Raw genomic sequence first — 23,124 nt, 5'->3', positions numbered from 1 at the left:
CGATGGCCGGCACGGAATACCGATGTTTTCCGATACCCGCGACCATCGATATCTCCTCCGATGTTTCCATGGAAGCATCGATGTTTCCATCGACGATCTCCCACCTCTAGTCTGCGACCGACCCGACAAAATTATGCGTACGCTCCGCTTTTTTTTTTATTTATTTTTTCGTAATCCGAACGCCCTGCCGCCCATTGAAATGAAATGAAAAATCGCACAAGACCGGAAAAGTGCCAAGTTAAATGTTCGCAGTGTGCTGTGCGTGCGAATGGGAGCGATAATTAAAAAATGAAATCGCAGGCGACGCCGAAATAAAAAACAAAAAAGACGTTGCAGCAACAACGTGCGTGCGTGTGTGCGAGTGTGTGTGTGCCTGTGTGTGCGTTGGTATATGTGAAGAGCAAGGAGAGCGAGTAAGAGGGCAATAGGAGGCAGAAGAGGAAGAAGCAGTGGAAAAGAGAACGAAGAAAGGTGGGGAAAACGAAAAAGGCGAACGAAAAACGCACACGAAAATGAAAATTGTTGTATGAAAAAGCAGGGAAAGTCAACGATCTTTTTTGCCAATTTTACCTTTTTGGCTGGATATCAATATCACGAAATGTGTGCGTAAGCTAATACCGATAATACTAACACTAATACTAACAGCCAGATCGAGAGGATTTTTGCGAAAAACTGAAAACAAGAATTGCTCTCTTTTCGGAGAGAGAGAGAGAGAGAGAGAGAGAAAGGAGAGAGAAACGCAAACAAATTGGAATAAATTATAGAATTTAAAACAAAGTAAACAACTCAAATGGCAGGAATTTAAAGCCAAAGTAAACAATGCAAGGGAATGGTATAAAATATTCCGAAATTTAGAGCATTTCAAATTATTTTATTCAATGTGATGGGCTATATAATTAGTATAAAAAAATAGATTGATCAGAGAACATTTGTTTTAGTACGTTGCGTTTTCAAGTTTTTAATTTCTGAAGCCTTTAAAATATAGTACGATATTATAATAGAATAGCTTTCTATAGTATGAATATGTTTTGATATGGGAAAGTACAAATTTTGAGTATATATAGGATCTATCAGATTTTATTTGGTGTGAAAATATATTTGCAAAACTCTTTTTCCAAATTCTAATTGATCGAAATATGGGCGATATAAATTAAAATAAATTGGTATGATTTCTTTCAGGTAATTTCTTTTATGAAATGCGAGTGTGCCTGCATGTTTTCCTCAAATCGAAAATGTGACAGTTAATCTATTTTTTTTTAAGTGCAAATCAAGTGCTGATTTTTTTAATGTGTGCCTAAGCTGGTTAATTAAATTTTACTTTTGAAAATCCTGAAAATAGCAGCCGCTTCAAAAGCCAGAACTTTGAAAAGTCGAAGCTGAATTTTCCCCGATTTTCCCGATTTTCCGTTTCCCGCGAATCTGCAAGCCGCGCTGCCGGCGTCGCTGCCGCTGCCGACGTCGCCGATCCCGTTTCACGCGTCGCCGCTTCGTCTCGCCGTCTCGCTCGTTGCCCCCAACCCGCCACCCCCCCTCTCTCTCTGCCCCGCCCCCTCCTCCCCACTAAACACAAAAAAAAACACACTGAGAGGGAGAGAGAGAGAAAGCCAAGCCAGGCCAGGCCAAAAAACGTCATCAAGCGGCAACAACAACAACAAAAACATCAGCGGCGGCAACAACAGCACCAATAACAACAACTACAACAACAACCAAACGCATTTCATTGCCAAGAGAAAAACGAAAAACGGTCAACGACATTGCAACAACAACAATAGGAGCAACAACATTGCAACATTATTGGCCAAGAGCAACAACAACAAAACAGCAATAAACGAGAGACTGCAACAACATCCACATCAACAACAACTGTAACAACAACAACAACAACAAGAAGCGTACCAACAAATAGGAAAATGCCCAAATGCGATGTGAAAACGCGCTACATTCCTGCGACTTTCGCCTGGATGGTACTGCTTTTGACCACATGTCTCTTCTTCTTCTATCCGTAAGTTGACTTTCACCCCAAATCAATTGAAAATAATTGAAAAGCATTTCGAAGATGATCATAGACTATCTAAGTATACCTACTACCTACTATATGTACCACTATTTCTATATAATTTTGCTAGGTTTTATACATATTTTAAGTACAGTTGTGCTCAAACAAATTAGAGTGGAGCCATATATATTGTTTAAAAAACAAGATATGTACCTAAAAATGATAGTGATCCACTATAATTTCGATTGTATTTCAAAATAACCAGGGACCGTAATCAATCATTAATGGTAGTTCTAATTTTATCACCTACTAAAATTTCATTGTATTTCTTTAGTTGTTTTATTTATAAATGTATCACTAGTATCATTAGTAGTTTTTTTTTAATAATAAAACTCAGAAATACCAGGATGTCGCAGAGATTTCCAAAAAATCCCTAAACATTTGGTTTGAAAATCAACCAATAAATCCATCGATGTCACAGAACATTTAGTATTATGTGTGTTTCGGAGTAAATTTGATCTAAGTTTAGAAGCTTTACCGATTTGCTTTTAGGGAAACACCCTGTTCTTGGTTCTAATCCCTGAAAATAATTACTTTCGGTCTTAAATATAACATTGTATTTGGGATTAGAGCTTGCATTAGATTTAGTATTTTTTATTAATAAAGAGACAAGTTTCTAGTTTTGAAACAAATATCCTTATGTTGAATTTCAAAAATCCCCATGGGTTCTTGGTTCTTTGACACCCCTGACAATGATATTCTGAACCTAAAAATTGCATAGTACTTGGGAGTAGATCTTGAATTGCATTTAGTATTTTTATTATTCAAGAGACAAGTTTCTAGTTCTGACAAGAATACCCGTCACTTTGAATTTGACATTTTTATTATTCAAGAGACAAACTGTCACTTTGAATTTCAAAAATCCCCAATCTACCATTGTTATAGATTCTATAATATAGAACTGCTGAACTAGAGCAATCTGTAAGTGGAACCACTTGCATGTGTAGTTTGTAGTTTGTGTTGAGTTCGCGAGAAGTTCATGAATATTGGATGGGCCTAAGGCAATATTTACTGTAGCCCCACACGCGCACTTTTGGAGTGGAGTAGTGTAATCCAAGACGACCCTTCGGCCTTCGTCTGCCACCCACTCCCCCACTTTTCCACCCACCACCCACATCTTTTGTAGTTTGTAGTTTCGTCGCTGGCACTTTATTTATTTTGCTCGCATTTTCGTGGATTATAACGACGGGCCGTAATGCATTATTATATGTGGGACAGCAGCTCGTTTTTATCCAGTCTGGCCCCCATTTTCCCCGCCTCGATTTTCCTTGTCTTAGTCATCTCTCAGTCGCCATTTTCCCGCCCGCATCCCCCTTTTTGGCACTCAATTTGCAGTTGCTCTGTTCGGTTTTTTCATTCTTTTCCATTTTTTCCGCAAATTGTTTTCATGTATTTTGGTCGTAAAAAGAATTTTAGTTTTCAAAATGCCGGGGGAGAAATGGATCGAGAAAATCGTCTATGCCATGAATAATTCCAGAAAAATATAATTGGTTCTTTGCGATAGCTATAAAATGTAGGTTCATAATATTAGTTGGACAATGATTTATTCTTTTTTAGATTCTAAGGAAATCGAGATATTAATTAATTCTTAGTTATTGCAAAGATATTTTCACCATTATAAAACTCTCTAATGAAACAGAAAAGATCTGTAATTGTTTTCATTCATTTTCGGCATTATTTGAGCAAAAGCTAAGTTGTTCATTAATTTTAAAGTGAGTTATTTCACAGACAGCCAGCCACATCGTGATATCTCACATGGTATAAGCACTTTTGTTTTTTTTTGGAGGCGACGAGAAGGCCAAGGGAGCAACAAATTTGCATAGCATGTGCACAATTAGCACATGAAACGAAACCAAAATAGCAATTAAGCAGTCAGTTTCAGACCCCCGAACACCTTTTCTGTGTCCGCCCAAATCCCCCCTCTCCCCTTTGAACAGAGCAATTTTCCCCAGATTTTCCTCTCGATTTTCCAGTTGCGTCCGTTTAATGACGAATTCTTGTGGTCAATTGCAGCTGCAATTGCCACGCTTGACTTTTGCTCGTTTTTCATTAAATCCGAACCATTTTTCGAGCATTGTCAGTTGGACTTTTAGGTTCTCATCTATCTTCACCTATTGTGAGTTCGAGTCCTTACCTCTTTTTCAAGCACACGGAAAGAAATGCAATCGATTCATTTGATTGTTCTTCAGATTCTACAATTTTCATATGATATGAGATGATTTTGTTGAACTAAGCATAGGATATAATAATAAAATCTCTAATTAAACAGGTATATTTTAATGTTACATGTGGAGCTTTGACTTGAAACATATTCAGCTTTTAAACGGAACAGATTATATAAAAACTAAGAAATAGGTATATTGTAAAAATATTACATGTAGTGTCATGATTTGAAACATATTCAGCTTTTCAACAGAACAGATGATGTAAGATCCAGGAAATATTATAAAAAATCTCCAATTAACTAGCTATATTATAATAATATTACATGAGGTGTTATGAATAGAATCATATTCAGTTATAAAACAGGTGGTCTGTTATAATATCAAAAAAAATTTATTAATTAGAAGTGTTCTGAATTGAGACCTTTTCAGTTCTTCAACAGAACAGAAGATATATAATATCCAAGAAAAATTAAACAAATCTTCAATATTATTTCAGTACTATGTTTAGTATTTCTCACTGTGCACTTTTCCTGTGCCTTTGTTCTTGTTGTGTCTTTTTCGGGTTTCCCTTTGTTACAGTTATCTATGCTGGTGCTGACTGGCTCTTTGTTTTAGTCTGGTGAGTAATTCACAGTCACAGGAGAAGGGCCACGCCCCTTGGCGCCCCTTTCCCCACACTTTTCCATTTCCATTTCCATTTCCATGCCCATTTTCACTTGACTCTTGCGGCGACACTTGAGTTTTGCACTCTCCCCTGTTGCCTAGTTTGGGAATTTGTTTATTTAATTATGCCCTCCCTTTGTGCTTTGTTGTTATCTGGAGTTTTGGGCACGCAGCAGGCGTATTAAATATCGCCTAGGTTCAAAAACCAGCTTAGACCAGCCGCAGAACACTGAGAAAAATGGTGGGGCAGTGCAACAGATGGATGGGAATATGTAATGAAGCAAATGGAAGGTGTTCCTTTGTTTCATTTATTTTATTTACATTTTTATGATGATAGAACTCTTTTAAAAAGGCAATCTATTTACAAATATTATAAAATAAATATTTATTTTTAAATATTTTCAATATCTATTACATTTTTTCTAGTAGCCCTAATCCCCCGTCAGTTTGGATGAATTAAGGCTTATCATTTCCGCAGTGTACTTGTATAGTTTTCAGCTTTTGTTTGATTAGCCAGCAACGTCATCTGATATGGGGAGTGGTGTAGGAAACTCGGATAAGGAGGTTCGTTCGGGTCGGTTTGGCAAAAGTCCAATTACGGAATATATTTCATTATGGCTACTTTTTTTCCTTTTCGCCTGCCCTCGCTTTTTATATGTATATATATACCCACCATTTTTATGTATTTTATTTTCCGCACTCAATGCCACAGGTTGCCTTTGTTACTATCACCGAAAAAAATACAAAACTACGCTTGACAAAACAAACCGAATCGGGGTATAAAAAGAAAATTAAGTAAAACATGGCAGGGCACAAAAATACAAAAACACGAAAGAAAAAAAAAAAGCGAGAACAAAACTGTTGCTACATAACAACCGAAAAAAACCGGAAAAAGGGAAGCAACCACGATAAAAACTACGGCAACACAAATGCGTCACAACAACAGCGTGGACAATAGTTTTAGCCACCCACGCAACCCCACTGGCAGCCCAGAACCACCCACCTACACGCCCAGCACCACCCAACCACCACCCCTCATTGAAATTCTAGAAGCCGCACCACTCAGAGTGATGATTATTCCTCGCTGTTTCGCTTTTTCTGTTTGCGTTTGCGTTTGTTTTTGTCGTCAAGTTTTCAAGCCTCTATGCTCCCATATCATCCATCCCCCGTACCACCCATACCACCTATACCATCCACCAAATCCACCCGTTTCACACATGGTACAATAGGATTTGTTGGATTTTTAGCACCGAATATGTTTATATAAATTCATGGGATAAACAAATATGCCTCTTTTGATTGTGATTTCAAAGTGGCATACCTCTAAGAAATTCGTATTTTATTCTCCAAGCTTATTGTCCATCTCAAGGTTCTCGAAATAATATTATAATATTTGCTAAACATCTCTTTATTATAATTTCTAAGTAGCATATCTCTAAAGAAAATATTATTTTATTCTCTAAAATTATCATCCATTTCAAGGTTCCTGAAAAAATTTGTATTACTCTCTGAACATCTATTCATCCATATCAAAGTTCTTCTGATTTCAAAGTGCCATAGATACCTCTAAAAAATTCTTATTTTATTCTCTAAACTATCATTATTTTCAAAGTTCTCGAAAGAGTGTTTTACTATTTTCTTAATAATCTTAAAAGTAGCGAAAAATTTTAAAGCAAGCAAAAAGAAACTTACTAACTTCCCTAGCCATAGATTTGCCCAGTGGTAAACGATAAAGAAGAGGCTAGATAATTATAGGAAAATGTCAGAAAAAATCCCGGGGAAAGGGGCTGTCTTCGCCAAGTGAAAGTGACTTTATGTACACAATTTTCAAGTAATTAAATTTCCGTTTTGTTGCTCTGACAACTTTCATCAAAAGAAAATTTAGCAGGTGGCGGAAAATGCGAGAAAAGTGGAATAAAGGGGTGGAAAGCGGAAAGTATAGAGGTTGAAGCGGACGCAGAGGAGATAAACTCAGTTTAGTCTTTCACAGAATATGTATTTGAATAAAAAATATATAGCCACAGGACGGAGATAAGTGGAGAATGAGACTGAATGCTGTCCAAAGAACCGCTTTCGGTCAGTAAAGTTAAGCTCAGCAAGGCCTGTGGAAAACCCCACCACTCGACCCAATTAAATGTTGTTTGTAATTTGTGTTAAAAGCATTTCAAGGACTACATTTACTTTTTTTTCTTGCCCAAGTTTGCTTACTTCTAGAGCTAGAGCAGAGCTCTCCCGCACACATTTCTTCTACTCGGTCCCAGCGGTCGCCGGGTTTGATTTTCTTCATTCATTTTACTTATTGCTTATTACTGTCACCTACACTGAGCAACAAGAACTTTATCACACGGAAAACATAAGATTCATGGATACTAGAGTTCGTAAAAGGATTGATAGCACGGTCGATACTATCGATAGTTTACAAATTTAGGAAACATCGATGTTTTGGGCCTATTATCGATAATAACACTTAGTAAAGTAATGTAATTTTACATGTAAATTTTGGTATTTTTGAGGAACTTAGATCAAGATTTCTATTAGTTTTGTAATTCTAGCATAGATGTTCAATCACATTTTTTATTTTCTTTCCTTTTTTTTTTTAATATGTCGTTTATTTTCTTAAGTTATCGATAGTATTGATGGTTTCTTCTATCGATAGCAAGCTTCAAATAAATCCCTAAAATGTCAACAGTTTTAAGGTAGAAAAAATACTAAAGTAAAAATTCACTAGTATAGTATTTTACCAGAAAATTTTCTCGTTTGTTTCCCAGTGTACTTGGGCCATTTTCCCAAGATTCCATCTATTTTTTTTTACTCAAATCCACTTGAGATATTCATTTGGTATTGCTTCTATTTTCTCCTTGTGGGATTCTCGGCCCCCTTTCTACACCATCCCCTCCAAGAAAAGACCACTCGAACACCCACCACTCATTTGGAATTTTCTGTGTATTTGTCCACTAATTATAATAAACAAAGTTTTCTTTTTGCCAGCAATTAGGCGACACTTGTGATGAGGAAAACTGGTGATTACGTTGATTTGGATTAAATATACAAATATTAAATATTGCAAACAACTAATAATTATTTCACAAAAATACTTTTCAGGGTTCTAATATTTATATTATTAAATCATACTAAAAAATGCTTTTTTATATGTATAGCTGAGGGATCAAAATAAAGGAAGGGGAATATTAAAAGGGAGGGAAGTTATGCGACAGCAGGTGGTTCAAAGCAATTTACTGGGAGCCCCGGCAAATGCCTCTTTCTTTGAATCGTTTAATTTTATGTTAATCATGTTCCATGAACAAAAACCATTTTGCACGCTAGTGTGTGTGTGTGTGCTTTTAGACAGGTCGTGACCTGTGTCAGCCACGCCCACACAGACCGGCCCGCCCACTCTTTGGCTTTGATGCTGAACAAACGGCCTTGGCTTCTTTGATTTTCCCTACCCGCTTCCCGCATGTTTGAAGGCCTTTCAGCATTTTCCATGAGCGTTTTCTAATTGAATCGAATTTGTGGCAACCACGCGATATAAATTATACATAAATACCAACTTGATTGCAGCTGTGCAGCACCTGAGCAACACCCACTCGTGTTTTACACAGCTTTACATCTGCACATGGAGAAAACGTAACTCACTTTTTGTACCATATTTTCTTAAATCAAACATATTGAATTAAAGCACAAACTTTAAGACCGACTGTTTTGGGCAGCTTCCAACATAGGCTAACGATCCCCATCACATTCATTCAGGGAAATTTATTTTTTGACCAATTTTCGCATTTTTCATAAATGGTAACATCGTCTATTTTTGCGAAAATCGGTAAAAAATTAAAGTTTCCGGGTTTGAATGCCAAGCGATTGGGAGCTCAACAAGCTCAACGAGGTATGGCATTCCCTATTCCGACCTTATTTCGCAAAATTATTGCCAAAAAACCTAACTTGTTTGGGTCATAAAATAGGTAGAAGGATTTCAGTCAAAAATACCATTCTTTTTTCCAGTTTTTCAGTAGTAACTTGGTCAAAACGAGGCGCACAGCCAAGAGACTATCTGTTTTGAGCAGGTAAGAACCTAGGCTTCCGATCCCCATCACATTCCGGGAAATCTATTTTTTGACTAAATTTCACATTTTTGATAGGGGTAACATCGTCTATTTTTGCGAAAATCGGTCAAAAATTAAAGTTTCCGGGTTTAAATGCCAATCGATTGGGAATTTAATTACGAGCTCAACGAGGTATAGCATTCCATATACCGACTTTATTTCGCAAAATGATTGCCAAAATACCTTGGTATTTTGGGTCAAAAAATAGGTAACAAGATTTCAGACCGAATTACCATTATTTTTTGCGTTTTTTCTGTCTTAACTTGTTAAAAACGAGACGCAGGGCTGAAAGATCAACTGTTTTGAGCAGCTTACAATCTAGGCTACCGATCCCCACCACATTTCGGGAAATTTATTGTTTTTTTTTAAACAATTTTTGGATTTTTCATAAGGGCTTTCACATGTTACTTTGGCAAAAAATGGTCAAGTATTTTTCCCCACTTTTCTCTGTGCAATTTTTCACATTTTGTCTTTTAACCCTCGCAGCTGCCCACAACAGCAACAATATATGCTATAAATACCCCAGTACTACCAGTTCCATAACATATATTCAATAGCCTTGATGTGTTTTCAAACGCACACTCCAATTAATTTGTGCAGTTCCATGTTTATAATCACTTTGAGGGATAATGTGTTTACCTTTGACATATAATCGGCCGGAACCTAATGCAATTACCAGCCAGTTGCATTTTATGTGCTTAGACTTAGGGCATAAATGCATTAAAATAGTTTGTAAATCACTACTATAAGTTAATTTGCGGATGTTCGTTTGAGTATTTGGGAAGTTTTGTATACATTCTTGCCAGCCGACAAGACGTTTAATTAAGTTAGAACAAATTAAATTAGTTTAGATAATAGAAAGAGGAAGTTGATGTCAAGCAAAAACATAATTTGATTTTATTTCATTAAAATGCTTAGAATATCTTACTCATAAAATAATTTAGAAACACGTAATTTGATAAAATATTTTAGCAAAATTCATAAATACTTCAGTAATGTGCTCACTTCTCAATCTCTAATGTTTTCCTAAAAAAAATTCCACTGGATTAATCATAACGTTCTGCTCAACAGCAACAGAAATTTGATGAAAACTAATGACAAATAAAAGTCACTGCAACTTGAGTTCCTGGAAACGATTGCCCACACATGACTGGATTTATTTTCGTTTTTACTACTCTTTCAGTTTTCCCTTGTCTGCCGGACTCGAGTTACTTTTTGTTATGGCTTTGGCTCTCGGTTTTATTCACTATTTTATTTTTATTTTTTGTCTGTCCAACTTGTTAATGAAAATAAATTTCTGACGCCGTCGTCGCTCTGATAAATAATAATAACAATAATAACAATAGCATTTGCAGTTGTGTTGTTGATAATATCCGCCGGCCATTGCCATAAAAAGCGATGTGCAAAAAAGCAGCCGTGGCAAGAAAAATACTACAGGGAAAAGCAAAACTAAGCACAAACAAATGTCAGAAGCAGGCAAAAAATAAAATAAAGTAAAATAAAATAAATAACGAAAAAACGAAAAAAACGAGCAAAACGGCCAAGAAGAAGCTGCCAAACTAGAAGAAAAAGCACATTCAGCGAGGTGAGCTGAGCCGGGTGCCATTGCCACGCCTCCTTGAGCCACCAGCCACCCACCGCCACCCACTTCCTGTTTTCCATTTTTTATGGCCAGTGGCGTGCCTAGACTTAAGGCCTAGGGGGGCTAAGAAAAATAAGATACTGCATCCTAACAAAATCAGGGATTAAACATTCAAAAAGTATTTGAGTATAGTATAGTAACATTTGGTATTTCAAATAATAATATAATAAAAATTAAATACTACATCCTTACAAAATCAGGAACTAAACAGTATTTTAATATAGTATAGTATCAGTTTTTGGTATTTGAAAACATTTAATAATGTAAAATATAATACTGCATCTTAACAAAATCAGGGATTAAACATACAAAAAGTATTTGATTATAGTATAGTAACATTTGGTATTTCAAAACATATAATAATATAATACAAATTATATACTACATCCTTAGAAAATCAGGAACTAAACAGTATTTTAATAAAGTATAGTATCAGTTTTTGGTATTTGAAAAAAAATAATAATGTAAAGTATAATACTGCATCCTCACAAAATCAGTGTTGAAAAATTGAAAAAGATGGCTAAGAAAAATTAAATACTTCATCCTAGCAAAATCAGGGATTAAACATTCAAAAAGTATTTGAGTATAGTATAGTAACATTTGGTATTTCAAAACATATGATAGTATAATACAAATTAAATACTACATCCTTACAAAATCAGTATTTTAATATAGTATATGATCAGTTGCTGGTATTTGAAAACATATATTAATGTAAAATATAATACTACAGCCCTACAAAATCAGTGTTGAAAAATGTATAATGTTGTATAGTATAGTTTAATTGTTTGGTATTGGAAAACATATTAATATACTATGCATATGAATATTTATCTAGAACTAAAAATTCAAAAAAAATTGTTCTGTGTATACTACAAAACATGTGTATGTAGATATTAGAAATCCCCTTTGACTACGCAACTGACTCTTTGTTAGTATGGGTGTCATTTGAATGCTGCTTGAAATTTGCGTTGTTGTTGTTGTTATGCCATTTGGTTATTGCCACCATTGTTGTTGTGCCTGGCTATATTCCACCCTCAACTTAAGTCTGCAAAATGTTTAACTCGGCACCCGCAAAAACCCGTAGAAGAAAGTTTAAGAAATAATTGGAAAATCCAGATAAAGTTTTCCAGGGGAAATTAACATTTTCTTAGGGACTTTAAACTTTGCACAATATAATCTGTATATATGTTTTTTAGGTAGAATTTAAGCTATAAAATGATAAAGCAGCATCATAAACATGGTTACTTTAACTTATTATATAGCTTTATTTTAAGGTCCATGCTTTAAGAACTTTAAGATATTAAAATATGAAAATGATACTGCTGTTATATCTCGCAGTGTATAGTTAAAGAGCTCAAGAAGAGGTAGTTTTCCGGCGTTTTCTTCTTTAAGGAAATCGATAAAATTCAATTGGCAACGTTGCTTTTAGCAATTACTCATTGGCAATAATGCCTGCTGCTCTTAACCCTTTGTCGGCCAATGTCAATGACGCTAACCGTTCTGAGCCCCCTGTTTCCCCTGTTTTTCTGACTTTTGCCATGATTTATTCCCCATATATGTGTGGGCTTAACCGCATGAACTCTGTTTGTACATTTCCCATTAAGTTCGATTTATTTTTCTCATGGCCAGACAACGGCGCAAACAGTCACACAAAAAAAAGGCGTTAATTTTTTATCACTAACTGTTTATTGAACGGATTAAGTGGCAATCATGTTGACGGTTTTTTTTTTTTTGTTTTCACTCGAATAATTTCCTGTTGAATGCCTATTTCCGCTCCGATTCTCGCTTTTTATCTATTTATTCTCCCCTTTTTGCCACTCTTTTTTTTAATTATTAATTAAAATTTTTAATTAGGCACATTTTCACGCAAAGTTTAAGAAACTTTTGGCAAAGCGAGTGGCGAATACAAAAAGAGCTGGGGATGAAAAGTTCGGGGGGCTGGGAAAATGTCAACATGGAAATCAGGGGGAAACAAAGTGAAAATGTCGACATCGAAAGGGACAAGTATATTTTTAGTTGGCAAACAAACGCACAAAATTTGTTTGCCACTCACACACACACACTCACGCACATAACGTATACGTATGCACTCAAACATATTACGCATACGCCCTAGAGGCCATCCATCCAAATTTAATTTCATTCGGCCCCTCATAAATACGCACAAAATGCCCAAAAAAAAAAAAGATGGAAGCCAAAAAGAAAACATCCAAAAAAAATATATAAAACAGAAAACCAGATTAAGGAAGCCAAAAAAGTTTGCTTTCATGAGCAGAATATTCCATTTTATGCCCGAAAATGTCGTTATGGAGGGGGGGGGGGCACTCTACGGATATACTCGTATCCTGATTTTATCAATCATTCGATTGGGAATTTACAATTTAACATTTCGCTTTCGAACTCTGTCGTTTTAATTAGTGTTGGTATTGGGCGTAAAAGCATGTAACTGGTTTAGCAAACGATTTATAACCCGTAATAAAGATTGGAAATGGAAAATGTGAGTGATAACTCAGCAAAGATAGGATTGCAAATATCAATGAAATCATTGAAAGTATATTATTTTCATTACTACAGAAATTTAAACCAAAACTGAATGCTATAAAAACTAAATGTAATATCTATAGATTACTTATAAATAGCGAAATATGTTCCAGATTAATCAATTAAATGAAACTTTGTTTCTCAATTTGGCAAACTCATTTCATGATTTTCAATTTCATTGCCGTTTCTTAAACAAACTTTGTAACAGACGCAGATGAACTGACTCTGAAAATAAACAAACTTTGTAAGAAGCGCTAGAAAAGCACACAAAAAATTGGGTTACGGAAGACCTCATGTCATGCCAACTGTAGATATTTGCGTTTCCATCTGCCTAAAAAAATTGTTTACAATTTTTTATCATGACCTTGGCTAAACAACAAAAAATATAAAACTTTTCAAACCAATTTTACGTCAATTTTTTGGTTTGCCCATCGGGAAAATCAATTTTTTTTTGGCTTCCTCGCCTTTTTTTGCCCAAGTTACATAAAATTTTTGACAGGGCGCATGACAAACTGAAGGACTTGCCATAGACAGCTATTAAAAAAATAATAAAATGGGAGCTGGGAGCCGTCTCCGCCACTTTGCCTGATTATCCCGCTTTGGCCCCAATCTCCTGGTAACTCGAGACCCCTTGCTCATCCTCCCCGTCGATTTTCCCCACTTTTCTAGACCAAAAAGTTGCCCCAACTTGTTATTACATTTCGTTTGTGCTTTTGTACTGTGTGGTTGGTTGGTTGGGTGTGGGAGTGTGTGTGTCTTGGGTGATTTTCCACCTTCCAATCCCCCTTTGCCAGTCAATTTTCCCAGCCCCGCCCACACCTGTCGCTCCACACTCTCATTTATTTTTCTTCTTGAAGATCCCCCAATAATTGCGTATAAAGGCGGCTAAAGAAGCAAAAACCGACTGAAAAAACAAACTGGCACATTTTAATTTTTACCTGTGGATAAATGATGTCCGACTGCTTAGAGTGGGCCAAATAATTGGAAGAAACTCATCTAATGTGCCCTTTGGATTAACCAAAAAAGATGGTAATCAATTGCATTTAAAATGATAATTGGGATAAAGAGGTAATCGGTTCAAAATACACATTTACAAGACTGCAGCGCAAGGAAATGTTATTAAAATATTTCGGGATCCTTGAAAAATACAATGAAATTACTTTTTCTATAAGAAATTTCTTTTTCTAAAGATATGTTTAAAACATAGCGTTAAAAATGATTTTTATTAAGGGTTTCCAGAATTTTTGAGACAAAATTTTCAATAAAGTTGGAATAAATAGTTACAATATTTTAAGATACTCCAAATATTTAAATTCCACATTCTTCTTACTTTTCTTTAATTGCTTGTTTAAGTTTTCGGTCTAGAATATATACCTAGATAAATGAAAACCCTAGAGCACCTGTAAATATTTCCGTAATATTTATCATACGCAAGATGATATCGGCGTTATTGAGAAGGCCGTGTTATCGCCGCAGGCAAATGGTCAATTTCCCAGAAAAAGGCAATTGATTCATTTATCGCTAATTTTGCAGAAAATGGAAACCACCAGAAAGAGATACGGATAGGCGGTAGAAAGAGAGAGGGCAATTGGCAGCTGTTGGCAGCGCCAGTGTTTGGTAACTGATAAAAGCCGGGCCGTTTAACCTTCTTCGCACCTCCTTCCTTGCCCTCCAGCCGCCCCTGCCCCGCCCCTTTGGTGTGGCAAAAACAAAAATTAAATAACCAACCATGATGCCCCCGCCCCTTAACCCACTGCTGCCCGCTTATCGGTTGGCACCTTTTATCGGGTCGCTTAGGAGAACCTCCGTTTGGAGGCCAAGCACAGCCCAGGGTGAGTGGATAGGGTCACAGGTGTCTTCCGCAAAATGCAAAGACCCAGGTTAAGGCCTTGGGCAACAAGAAGTGCCTTTAATGTTTATAGCACCTTTCTTTAAATAGTTACCCCACACAGAGAGAATTATTCAAGTACATTGTTCTTGAATTGAGAACATTCGTTCTTGAAAACCGTGTAAGTACATTTTGGTATCAATTATGTCAATACTAAAACGAAATGGTGAGAAGAAAAAGTTAAATGGAGTTTATTTAACAACTTTTCAACTATACAATGTAAATGCCGCCAAATTATCTTGATAATGAAAATATTTTCATCTTAAAAAATGTTCTTTATTTAAGAACATTTTGAACTTAGATTAGAACGTCAGAATTCTCTCAGTTCATGTAATTTTTTTTTTTAAGTTTAAAGGATTTGTTTATTTGCGGGATGAAAACTAAAAAAAAAATGTTACGACTTATTAAAAATGATATATATATTTATTTGGAAAAATATTTAAATGAAGTCCGCCGAAAACCCTGACTTACTGCTATGGTTTTGACCCTCATAGTAGCTATCCGGATGGGACAGCCGGCCACATGTGTAACAAAAAAAGAAACTAAACGGGTAAAAAAAGAGCCCCCATAGATAAGTCAGAAGCAAAGTCGAGGCGACGGCTGCCCATGGTCGAAGCAAATTTTTTCTTTTGTATTTTTCGTACTTTTCTTTTATTTTTCCCCAGTTTTTTTCAGCTGGGTCTTCGTACTCGACTGTGCTGGCTGTGGTGACTAATGCTTACTCGTCGTTTTATTATTATTTTTTTTTCGTTTCGGCGATAGTAGGATATTTTTATACTCTGCGAGCGCGAGAAGAACGGAAAGTAGAGTAGAGCTTGGGCGCCGAGGGGTTAATGTGACGACAGCGACGATTCGCCCGTTTTCGTCATCATAGCGTTTAACACTAATCAACAAAAATTCCATTTTGATAATCTCTGAAAACTTTAGAATTACCTGTTCTGTTTTTATAAATGCACACAGAGGGAAATATTCAAGTGCATTGTTCTTGAATTGAAAACATTCGTTCTTAAAAACCGTGTAAGTAAATTTTGGAATCAATTTTCTCAATATTAGAACGAAATGGTGAGAAAAGAAAAGTTAAATTGAGTTTATTTAACAACTTTTTGATAACTATACACTACTGACTGGACTAATAGTTTGTTTGTTGAGATATACAAGGTAAATAACGCCGATTCAACTTTATTTGAGCCAAATGAAAACATTATCTTTAAAAATGTCGTTATATTTTTAAGAACATTTTCAACTCAGATGAGAACGTCAGAATTTTCTCTGTGCAGGATCATATTAAGTTCTTTGTGTTTTTATCAATACGGAAGACGAATAGATCTCAAAATATAATATTCTTGTATATAGTAGTACTTCAAATCAGCTAAAACCTGTTGCACAGTGCCCAAACTGAAATGGGTTTCCATTTGCTTTTGCTTGACGCATAAAAAGCAATACCATTTTTTTGAGTTTTTAATTAATGCAGCTGCCATCGAATGCGAAATTGTCTTGGCCCCTTACTTTCCTATTTTAACCATCGCCCCTCTTTTGGCTGGCTTACAGTGCGTTTCGCTGGCATAAGGCCCCTCTGGAAGGTAATCATTTGCATAATGATAACGTCCCCCCTTCCAACAGAAGGCTTTAAAACAAGGTTAAATATAGATATATCTATATTGCATAACTTGTATTTCGATGAATCACAGTGTCCTTGAGCTCACCCATATGCACGGATGTCTGGGCCTGTTGGAGGTGTCAATGTGTCAAGTCAATTAATTGTCGATTGAAATCGTTTTTTGCGGTCTGTTCTTAGTTGACCTCTTGTGCGCGCATGTTGCAGTCCCTCCCGGTAATTGACTTTCCATCTTTGTGGCGCCGGTGAAAGTTGAAAGGGGGGGAGTGTCCGTAAACTTGTCACATTTCGCCTGAATGTGACATTTTGCCATTTGGCTCATAATATCCTCGCCCATCGCCCCGCGTCGCCTGTCTATGTGGCAACCGCTTAACATAGGAATTCAATTTCCTGCAAGTGTCTCCCTGGAACACCCGGAACCCCCTGATTTAGCCATCCCCCACCGGAAATGCTCTTGAAAAATACTCCACATTTTTTATATATACATATATATATATGTTCAGTTCTTTAAGCGGATGACAGTGGGTGGTGTCCACCGGCCACCCGCTGGGTTTCCTTCACCTTGACAGTGCCACTGGGATGCAATGGGGTTGGGTTGGAAAAAGGGGGAGGGGTTGGAGCAGGTCTGGCAGTAAATAAAATATCTCAACTCTGCTGGAATTTAGTCGGGGAATTGAAATTGAAATTGATAGGGCCGACATAAGACTACACACAGAAAAATGTGATTCGTAAAATTAACTATCTCGAATAGTTGTAAGCCTATCAACCAGAGTTTACTACTAATAATATAATGGGAAAATATTTTTATAAGATTTAATACTCATAAATATAATGTTGCTTTGACTTTTTAAAATACCTTCAGAAAGTTGGTCTAAAATTAAATAATTTAGTCTTATAAGGCCCTTACTTTTTATAGTAAAACTTCTGTTGCCTTGGTCAAATTGGTTCCATTTAACTATTATCTATTATATTCGTCGATTAGAACAATGGATTTTATTGGCACTTCGGGTACTTTAATTAAACTGAATGAATTAATAAAAAAAACTTACCATATTCCCCTAAGGATTATTCATGTATTTTCTAAACGGAATATTATTAAGCTTCATAATCTAGATCATATACATTACATTTTTTTTATAAAACGTACGATAGTTTCCTTCCCTAAATCCCCTGTCTTGGATTGCTATTATAATGGTATTATATCCCCCAAGATTTGCTTAGCAAACAAAGCGAAGAGCCACCCTAGAAAAGCAACCACCTCGCTGAAATTATATTTCAATCAATGCAAATCACTGTTTATTTGTTTTCCTTGGCAATTTGTTTCAATTTGATGGCGCAAGGCATTAATTGAAGTCAACCACATCCTGTTTGGGTAGCTTGGGTTGTTCGGGTTGCTTGGGCTGTTCGATGGGAGGCCCCTTTATAAGGTGCGTGCCTACATACATATATGTGTTTATTGTCCTTGTTGCGGTCTTGTCACTAATTTGATTTGCTAGTTTGCCCTACTTTCTCCAGCACACCACCCCCTCCTCTTGGGGAAATTGAAATGAATTATTTGTCATAAGAAAATCCTTGGGCCTGCCTTTCTGTATACTCTACTTTATTTATTTCTTTCCTTTTTTGTCATTTCTGGGCCAACTCTTTCTACTTTCTACGTTGGCCACCCTCTTTTCTGCCTGACTTTGCATAAATGTAAACAGATTTCCCTCCCGGGACTTGGCAAACATTTTTGCTAAATTGAAAAGTAAAGCAAACAAGTGTAATATACCTATAGGAATATATATATATATATATGGGTTGTGTGTGTGGATTATATAGCTAGACACCTGACTTATAATCGGGCATCAGATGGGTGATAAGAGATCGCTTTATTTCTTATATAAATGTGTATTCACTATTATATTGACTTTACTTTTAATGGTTCGGGCCTTGGGCTTGTATTTATTTGTAATATTGATTCTATATTTATTCTATATATATTTTTCTAAGCTTTAAATCGGCTTCACCCCCAGTTAGTTATGAGAATCACGTTGCTACGTGGATTAGCTATATGCACACATTTAAGATGGAAGGTAAGCTGTCATTTTGATACCCGATGCGAGTCGATTAGATTCAGATTCCTGCACATACTTATACTTATATACCCAACTATGTATATGTATACATTGGCCAATTGATGGATCCATTTTGGTTTCATTTTCATTGCTCCGGCGCCTTAATCGGAATCGAATCGAATTGAATTGAATCGTGCAACCCAAGTTTTGTTTGGACAGGTGCAATATTTATGCCAAGGTGTAAATAAATAAATATAGGTATTCCATTCTCCTTTGTTCGATTTGAAGACATTAATAAATTCAATCTGTGCGTGTGGGTAGAAGGTGGTATTGTGTAAGGAGAACCGTTTGTTAGCACAAGGTGTGTGTTTGAAGTACTAGGGAATTTAAGAATAGAATCGAATTATCTAACTCTTACCTTCGATTAATAAAAACTCAAACTGCATAACCGCGGAATAAATTAAGAGAGTGTGGCTTGCAGTTCATAATAGTAAACGTCAGTCTAATTAATTACTCTAGCTCAGCTCTCGTTAAAATTCTTGAGGTTTTCTCCACTTCAGCTCCCTCGTCTTATGATAGACCTCCCTTTTCTTCATTTTTGTCTACCCCCTACGTCGTACTCCTCCCGATTCCCTATTTTCTTTGTCCCAGGGCGATTAACATAAATCCCTGGCACGTGCTGAGAGTCGCTACGTTCCGGTTTTATTTGCATTCTAAAAATTGTATGCAAATGCCAGTGGATGAGATAGAGCCCTTTGTTTTGCTTCAACTGTAAGCGTTGGAATAAATGCGATAAGAGTGCCGAAATAAATCAAAACCAGAAGAGAGCTTACACAGATTCAGATATAAAGATACAAAACTACATAGATACATGGATACATAGATACAAAGATAGATAGATAGATGGTAAGGTGTGAACATTTGTGTGCAATCGCCGTGAGCCAAAATTGGAAATCTGGACTCTGCTGCACTGCTTTTCATCTGCTCGGGAAAAGGAAAACCTTCGGCTTTGGGCAATTGTCCGGAGGGCCAGTGAGAAAACCAACTGGCATGGCAGGAAAGTGAAAGAAAAGAAAAGAAAAGAAAATAGAAAATGGAAAACTGACAGTCTGAGGTCATTCTGCCAATTATAATGCAGCGAAGGACTGCCTGCCGAGGATGATGAAGTTGATGGCACCATGGGAAGGGCAAAATGTGGAGATGATGATAATGGGAATAGAATTTTACAGTTGCAGCACAGTGGTCGCAGGAAAAGAGGAAAGTTCGTTACGAAAAACTTTTATCATATATCTTTTAATGTGTCATTTCAATTTTAATATAGATTAATTCACAGTAATCGTTGAAAAAGTAGAAAGTTCTTAGCGGTAGAGTTCTTAAAATGTTTCAAAGCAATCCTAAAAAGATTAGGACCATTCCAATTTTAAGACGAAATAATCTCCCCTTGCAATCCCCATTGATATAATAAAAACCCACCGAAGCACCAACCACTGTAAAGATACAAATGCACTGCGGAAAACGGCAGATGATGAGCTGTAAAATGATGATGATGGCTGCATTAAGGATGAGTTTATCCATTAGAATTCAACAGCGGTTGCCTTGCTGCTGGGAAATTCCGGGAAAAGGGAGCCGGAAGACGGGGAACAGCCGTAATGCAGTGAGAAATGCCGGAAGAAAGTAATACATTCACCTTAAGTAACCCGTAAACCGAAACCAGCAGAAAGTTCCGCACATCATTGCAAATGCATCAGAGGTCGTGGGGGAAAAGCGGGAAAGTTGGGTGGGCGGGGACAGGCGGAAATGGAGATGGAAATGGGCCAAAGGACACGTGTATATCGCCGTTGCAACATTGCAACATTCTTGTGGTTGCCTTAACCCCTTAGCACCATGGACTAGAACAAGGGCCTTTATAAATATAATAAGATTGGAAGGTTACAAGAAATATATTGTGAATATTTTTTTAAACCATTTAGGAGTTACTAAATCTTAAAATATATTTTTTTTCATCATTTTTTGAATTTGATCTATCATACTTAAATGTGAGAATAAAATTATACTGGGTCCACCCTAATGAGAGCAGTTGTAGATTACTATAAGATTATTATATCATGACTTTTGCTATATTTCAATTGACTAAGACAAGACAATTTAAAGATTAAAAGTGAATAAAAAACATGTTATCATATTAAAAATATATGGTATTCATATGTATTCAGAGTTTCCTAATTTCATATTCCTCACCAATTAAACTTTTCGAAATGAAATATTCCAAATTCATTGAATTTTGTCATGGTCAAAGGGGTTAAGGCTCGCTTAACATTCCGTTCGGTTTGGGTTCGCTTTGATTCCGATGCGGATCGAGTTCTTTGGGATGGCACATGGAACAGGGAAAGTCGGTGGAGTTGGGAGATGGGATTTTGAGAGGGGGCTGGTTTCGACCAACAAAACAGTTCCGGTTCAGTAGACTCTAAAGTGATTGCGGCGACACAACGGGCGGGCTTCGTTGGATAACCGTAGCCCTGGGGCTCCCCGGGCCTCCTGATGTCCCGATGTTTCGGCCTCTTGGCCACCTGGCCACCTCTTGCTTAATGGTCAACAATGTGGTCGAAGGATTTTCGACCGATTTTCGGCCTACTTCATGAAATAGCAACAGCATCAGCAGCCACACATCTGCTTCCCCCCCAAAAAAGGCTGATTGCAAAGCCATCAAATTTGTCGTCACAGTTCTTCGGTTTGGTTCGGAATTAATCCAGCTTCTCTGGGTTGTATCGTTATGTAAGAAATTTCAAGGGGGTGGGTATGGAATTGGGGTTTCTGAACCACTTCCAGCCGGTTGTGTGTGTGTGCAGCACTTTTAAACCTGTTCAGTAAGCGGTTTTAATTAGGGTTCAAAACTAGACAAACACTAATCATATGTTAGCCGTATAACTTTATGGCAATTAGACAGGGGGGACAGCACGAAAAAAAGGGTCAATATCTTGCCCATTTAAGTGGCTTTTAAACTAGCCCCGAAATTCATAAAATATTGAACGGGTTCTGAAGCATTTTCAAAGGGTTCAATTATTTATGGCTAGCTTATAAGCCTAAGGGTAATATGGTAACCTAGTTAAATGTAAATTCCTTAAAGGTTTTATTTTGTATAGATAAAACATTTAAATATTGATATACTTTTTAATAAATTGTGTTTTTTGTTGGGTTGTTCTATAAACATGAGCTGCCAGTTCTATTTAATAAGCCTGTTTAAATAAGCTCCTGTTAAGCTACTATCAACGCATTTAAATATATGTGTTTATCAATAGGTTAAGCTGATTCTGACTTGTTTTTATTTATCAATAAGCTGAGTTCATTCTGCATTGTTATATAAAAACTCTTCCTTTTCAATCCCACACTTGCAGCTGCCAGTACTACGTGAAGAGCCATCCATGGGTGCTGGCCTACCAGGGCGTGATCACATTCTTCGTGCTGGCCAACTTCACGCTGGCCACCTTCATGGACCCGGGCATCATCCCCAAAGGTATGTAGCGTGCTGAGCAGGGGCCAAAGCCAGTCGTCACGGCCTAAACTTGACTGCATTCTAGCCTCGCCCGACGAAGACTGCGAGGAGGAGCTGCGCGCCCCGCTCTACAAGAATGCCGAGATCAACGGCATCACCGTCAAGATGAAGTGGTGCGTCACCTGTAAGTTCTACCGCCCGCCACGCTGCTCCCACTGCTCCGTCTGCAACCACTGCATAGAGGTGAGTCCTGAAAGGTGCATCTATTATATATCAGTTTAACATTATTATTATCCTTACTTTCGATTCAGACCTTCGATCATCACTGTCCGTGGGTCAACAACTGCATCGGCAGGCGGAACTACAGGTTCTTTTTCTTCTTCCTGGTATCGCTATCCATTCACATGCTGAGCATCTTCTCGCTGTGCCTGGTCTACGTGCTGAAGATAATGCCCAACATCAGGGACACGGCGCCCATTGTCGCGTATCCTTTTGCAAACACACAAATAATGCATTTAAAACATATTTGATATCCAAAGTTATTCTAAAAATGTTTATTTAGTACCAAAGTTTATGGGAAAGGCTAAGGGTTTTTGATTAGCTCACTGGATTTATTATATAAAATCATGGTAACCTACAAAAAAAGGTTCAACAACTTAACATGTTTAGCTTGGCATGACTTTAAAATACATTCAGTTAGTCAAAAATCAAGCTTACGATAGATTTCTATCAAATCAAGCTTAAAGAATATTTGTGTTATGACTTTTAAAATCACATATGAATGTGTTAAAAATTAAAAAAACCATCTATAAGATATTGTATTTTAAAGTTCTTCTATTTTTTTTTTTTATAAAAATAGCTCTTTTTTAATAATTGTTTAGCATTTATGATAATAAGTGATATCAAA

At 36.7% G+C, this 23,124-nt stretch overlaps 1 protein-coding gene across 6 annotated transcripts in view; it reads left to right on the top strand.

Annotated features, from left to right (window-relative positions):
* Positions 1-153: 153 nt before the first annotated feature.
* LOC119558323 (neurogenic protein mastermind) overlaps positions 154-23,124 on the top strand; it is a 38,109-nt gene continuing 15,138 nt past the window's right edge. For 3 of the 6 annotated variants that reach the window (XR_005220183.1, XR_005220182.1, XM_037871735.1), the window contains exons 1-5: positions 155-602; positions 1,180-2,002; positions 22,120-22,238; positions 22,303-22,460; positions 22,529-22,701. Coding sequence is in view for 4 of the 6 variants with exons in the window: in XM_037871735.1 (XP_037727663.1) it covers positions 1,911-2,002; positions 22,120-22,238; positions 22,303-22,460; positions 22,529-22,701 (542 nt within the window). In the remaining 2 variants the exon portion in view is untranslated. Of the gene's footprint in view, positions 603-1,179; positions 2,003-22,119; positions 22,239-22,302; positions 22,461-22,528; positions 22,702-23,124 lie in introns of all 6 variants that reach the window. The other 3 variants (XM_037871739.1, XM_037871736.1, XM_037871738.1) reach the window with 2 other exon arrangements.

Source organism: Drosophila subpulchrella, chromosome X (assembly GCF_014743375.2).
Source record: "Drosophila subpulchrella strain 33 F10 #4 breed RU33 chromosome X, RU_Dsub_v1.1 Primary Assembly, whole genome shotgun sequence".
Classification (NCBI taxonomy): Eukaryota; Metazoa; Arthropoda; class Insecta; order Diptera; family Drosophilidae; genus Drosophila; species Drosophila subpulchrella.
Note: the sequence above shows the minus strand (reverse complement) of the source record. Positions and strands in the feature narration are given on the sequence as shown.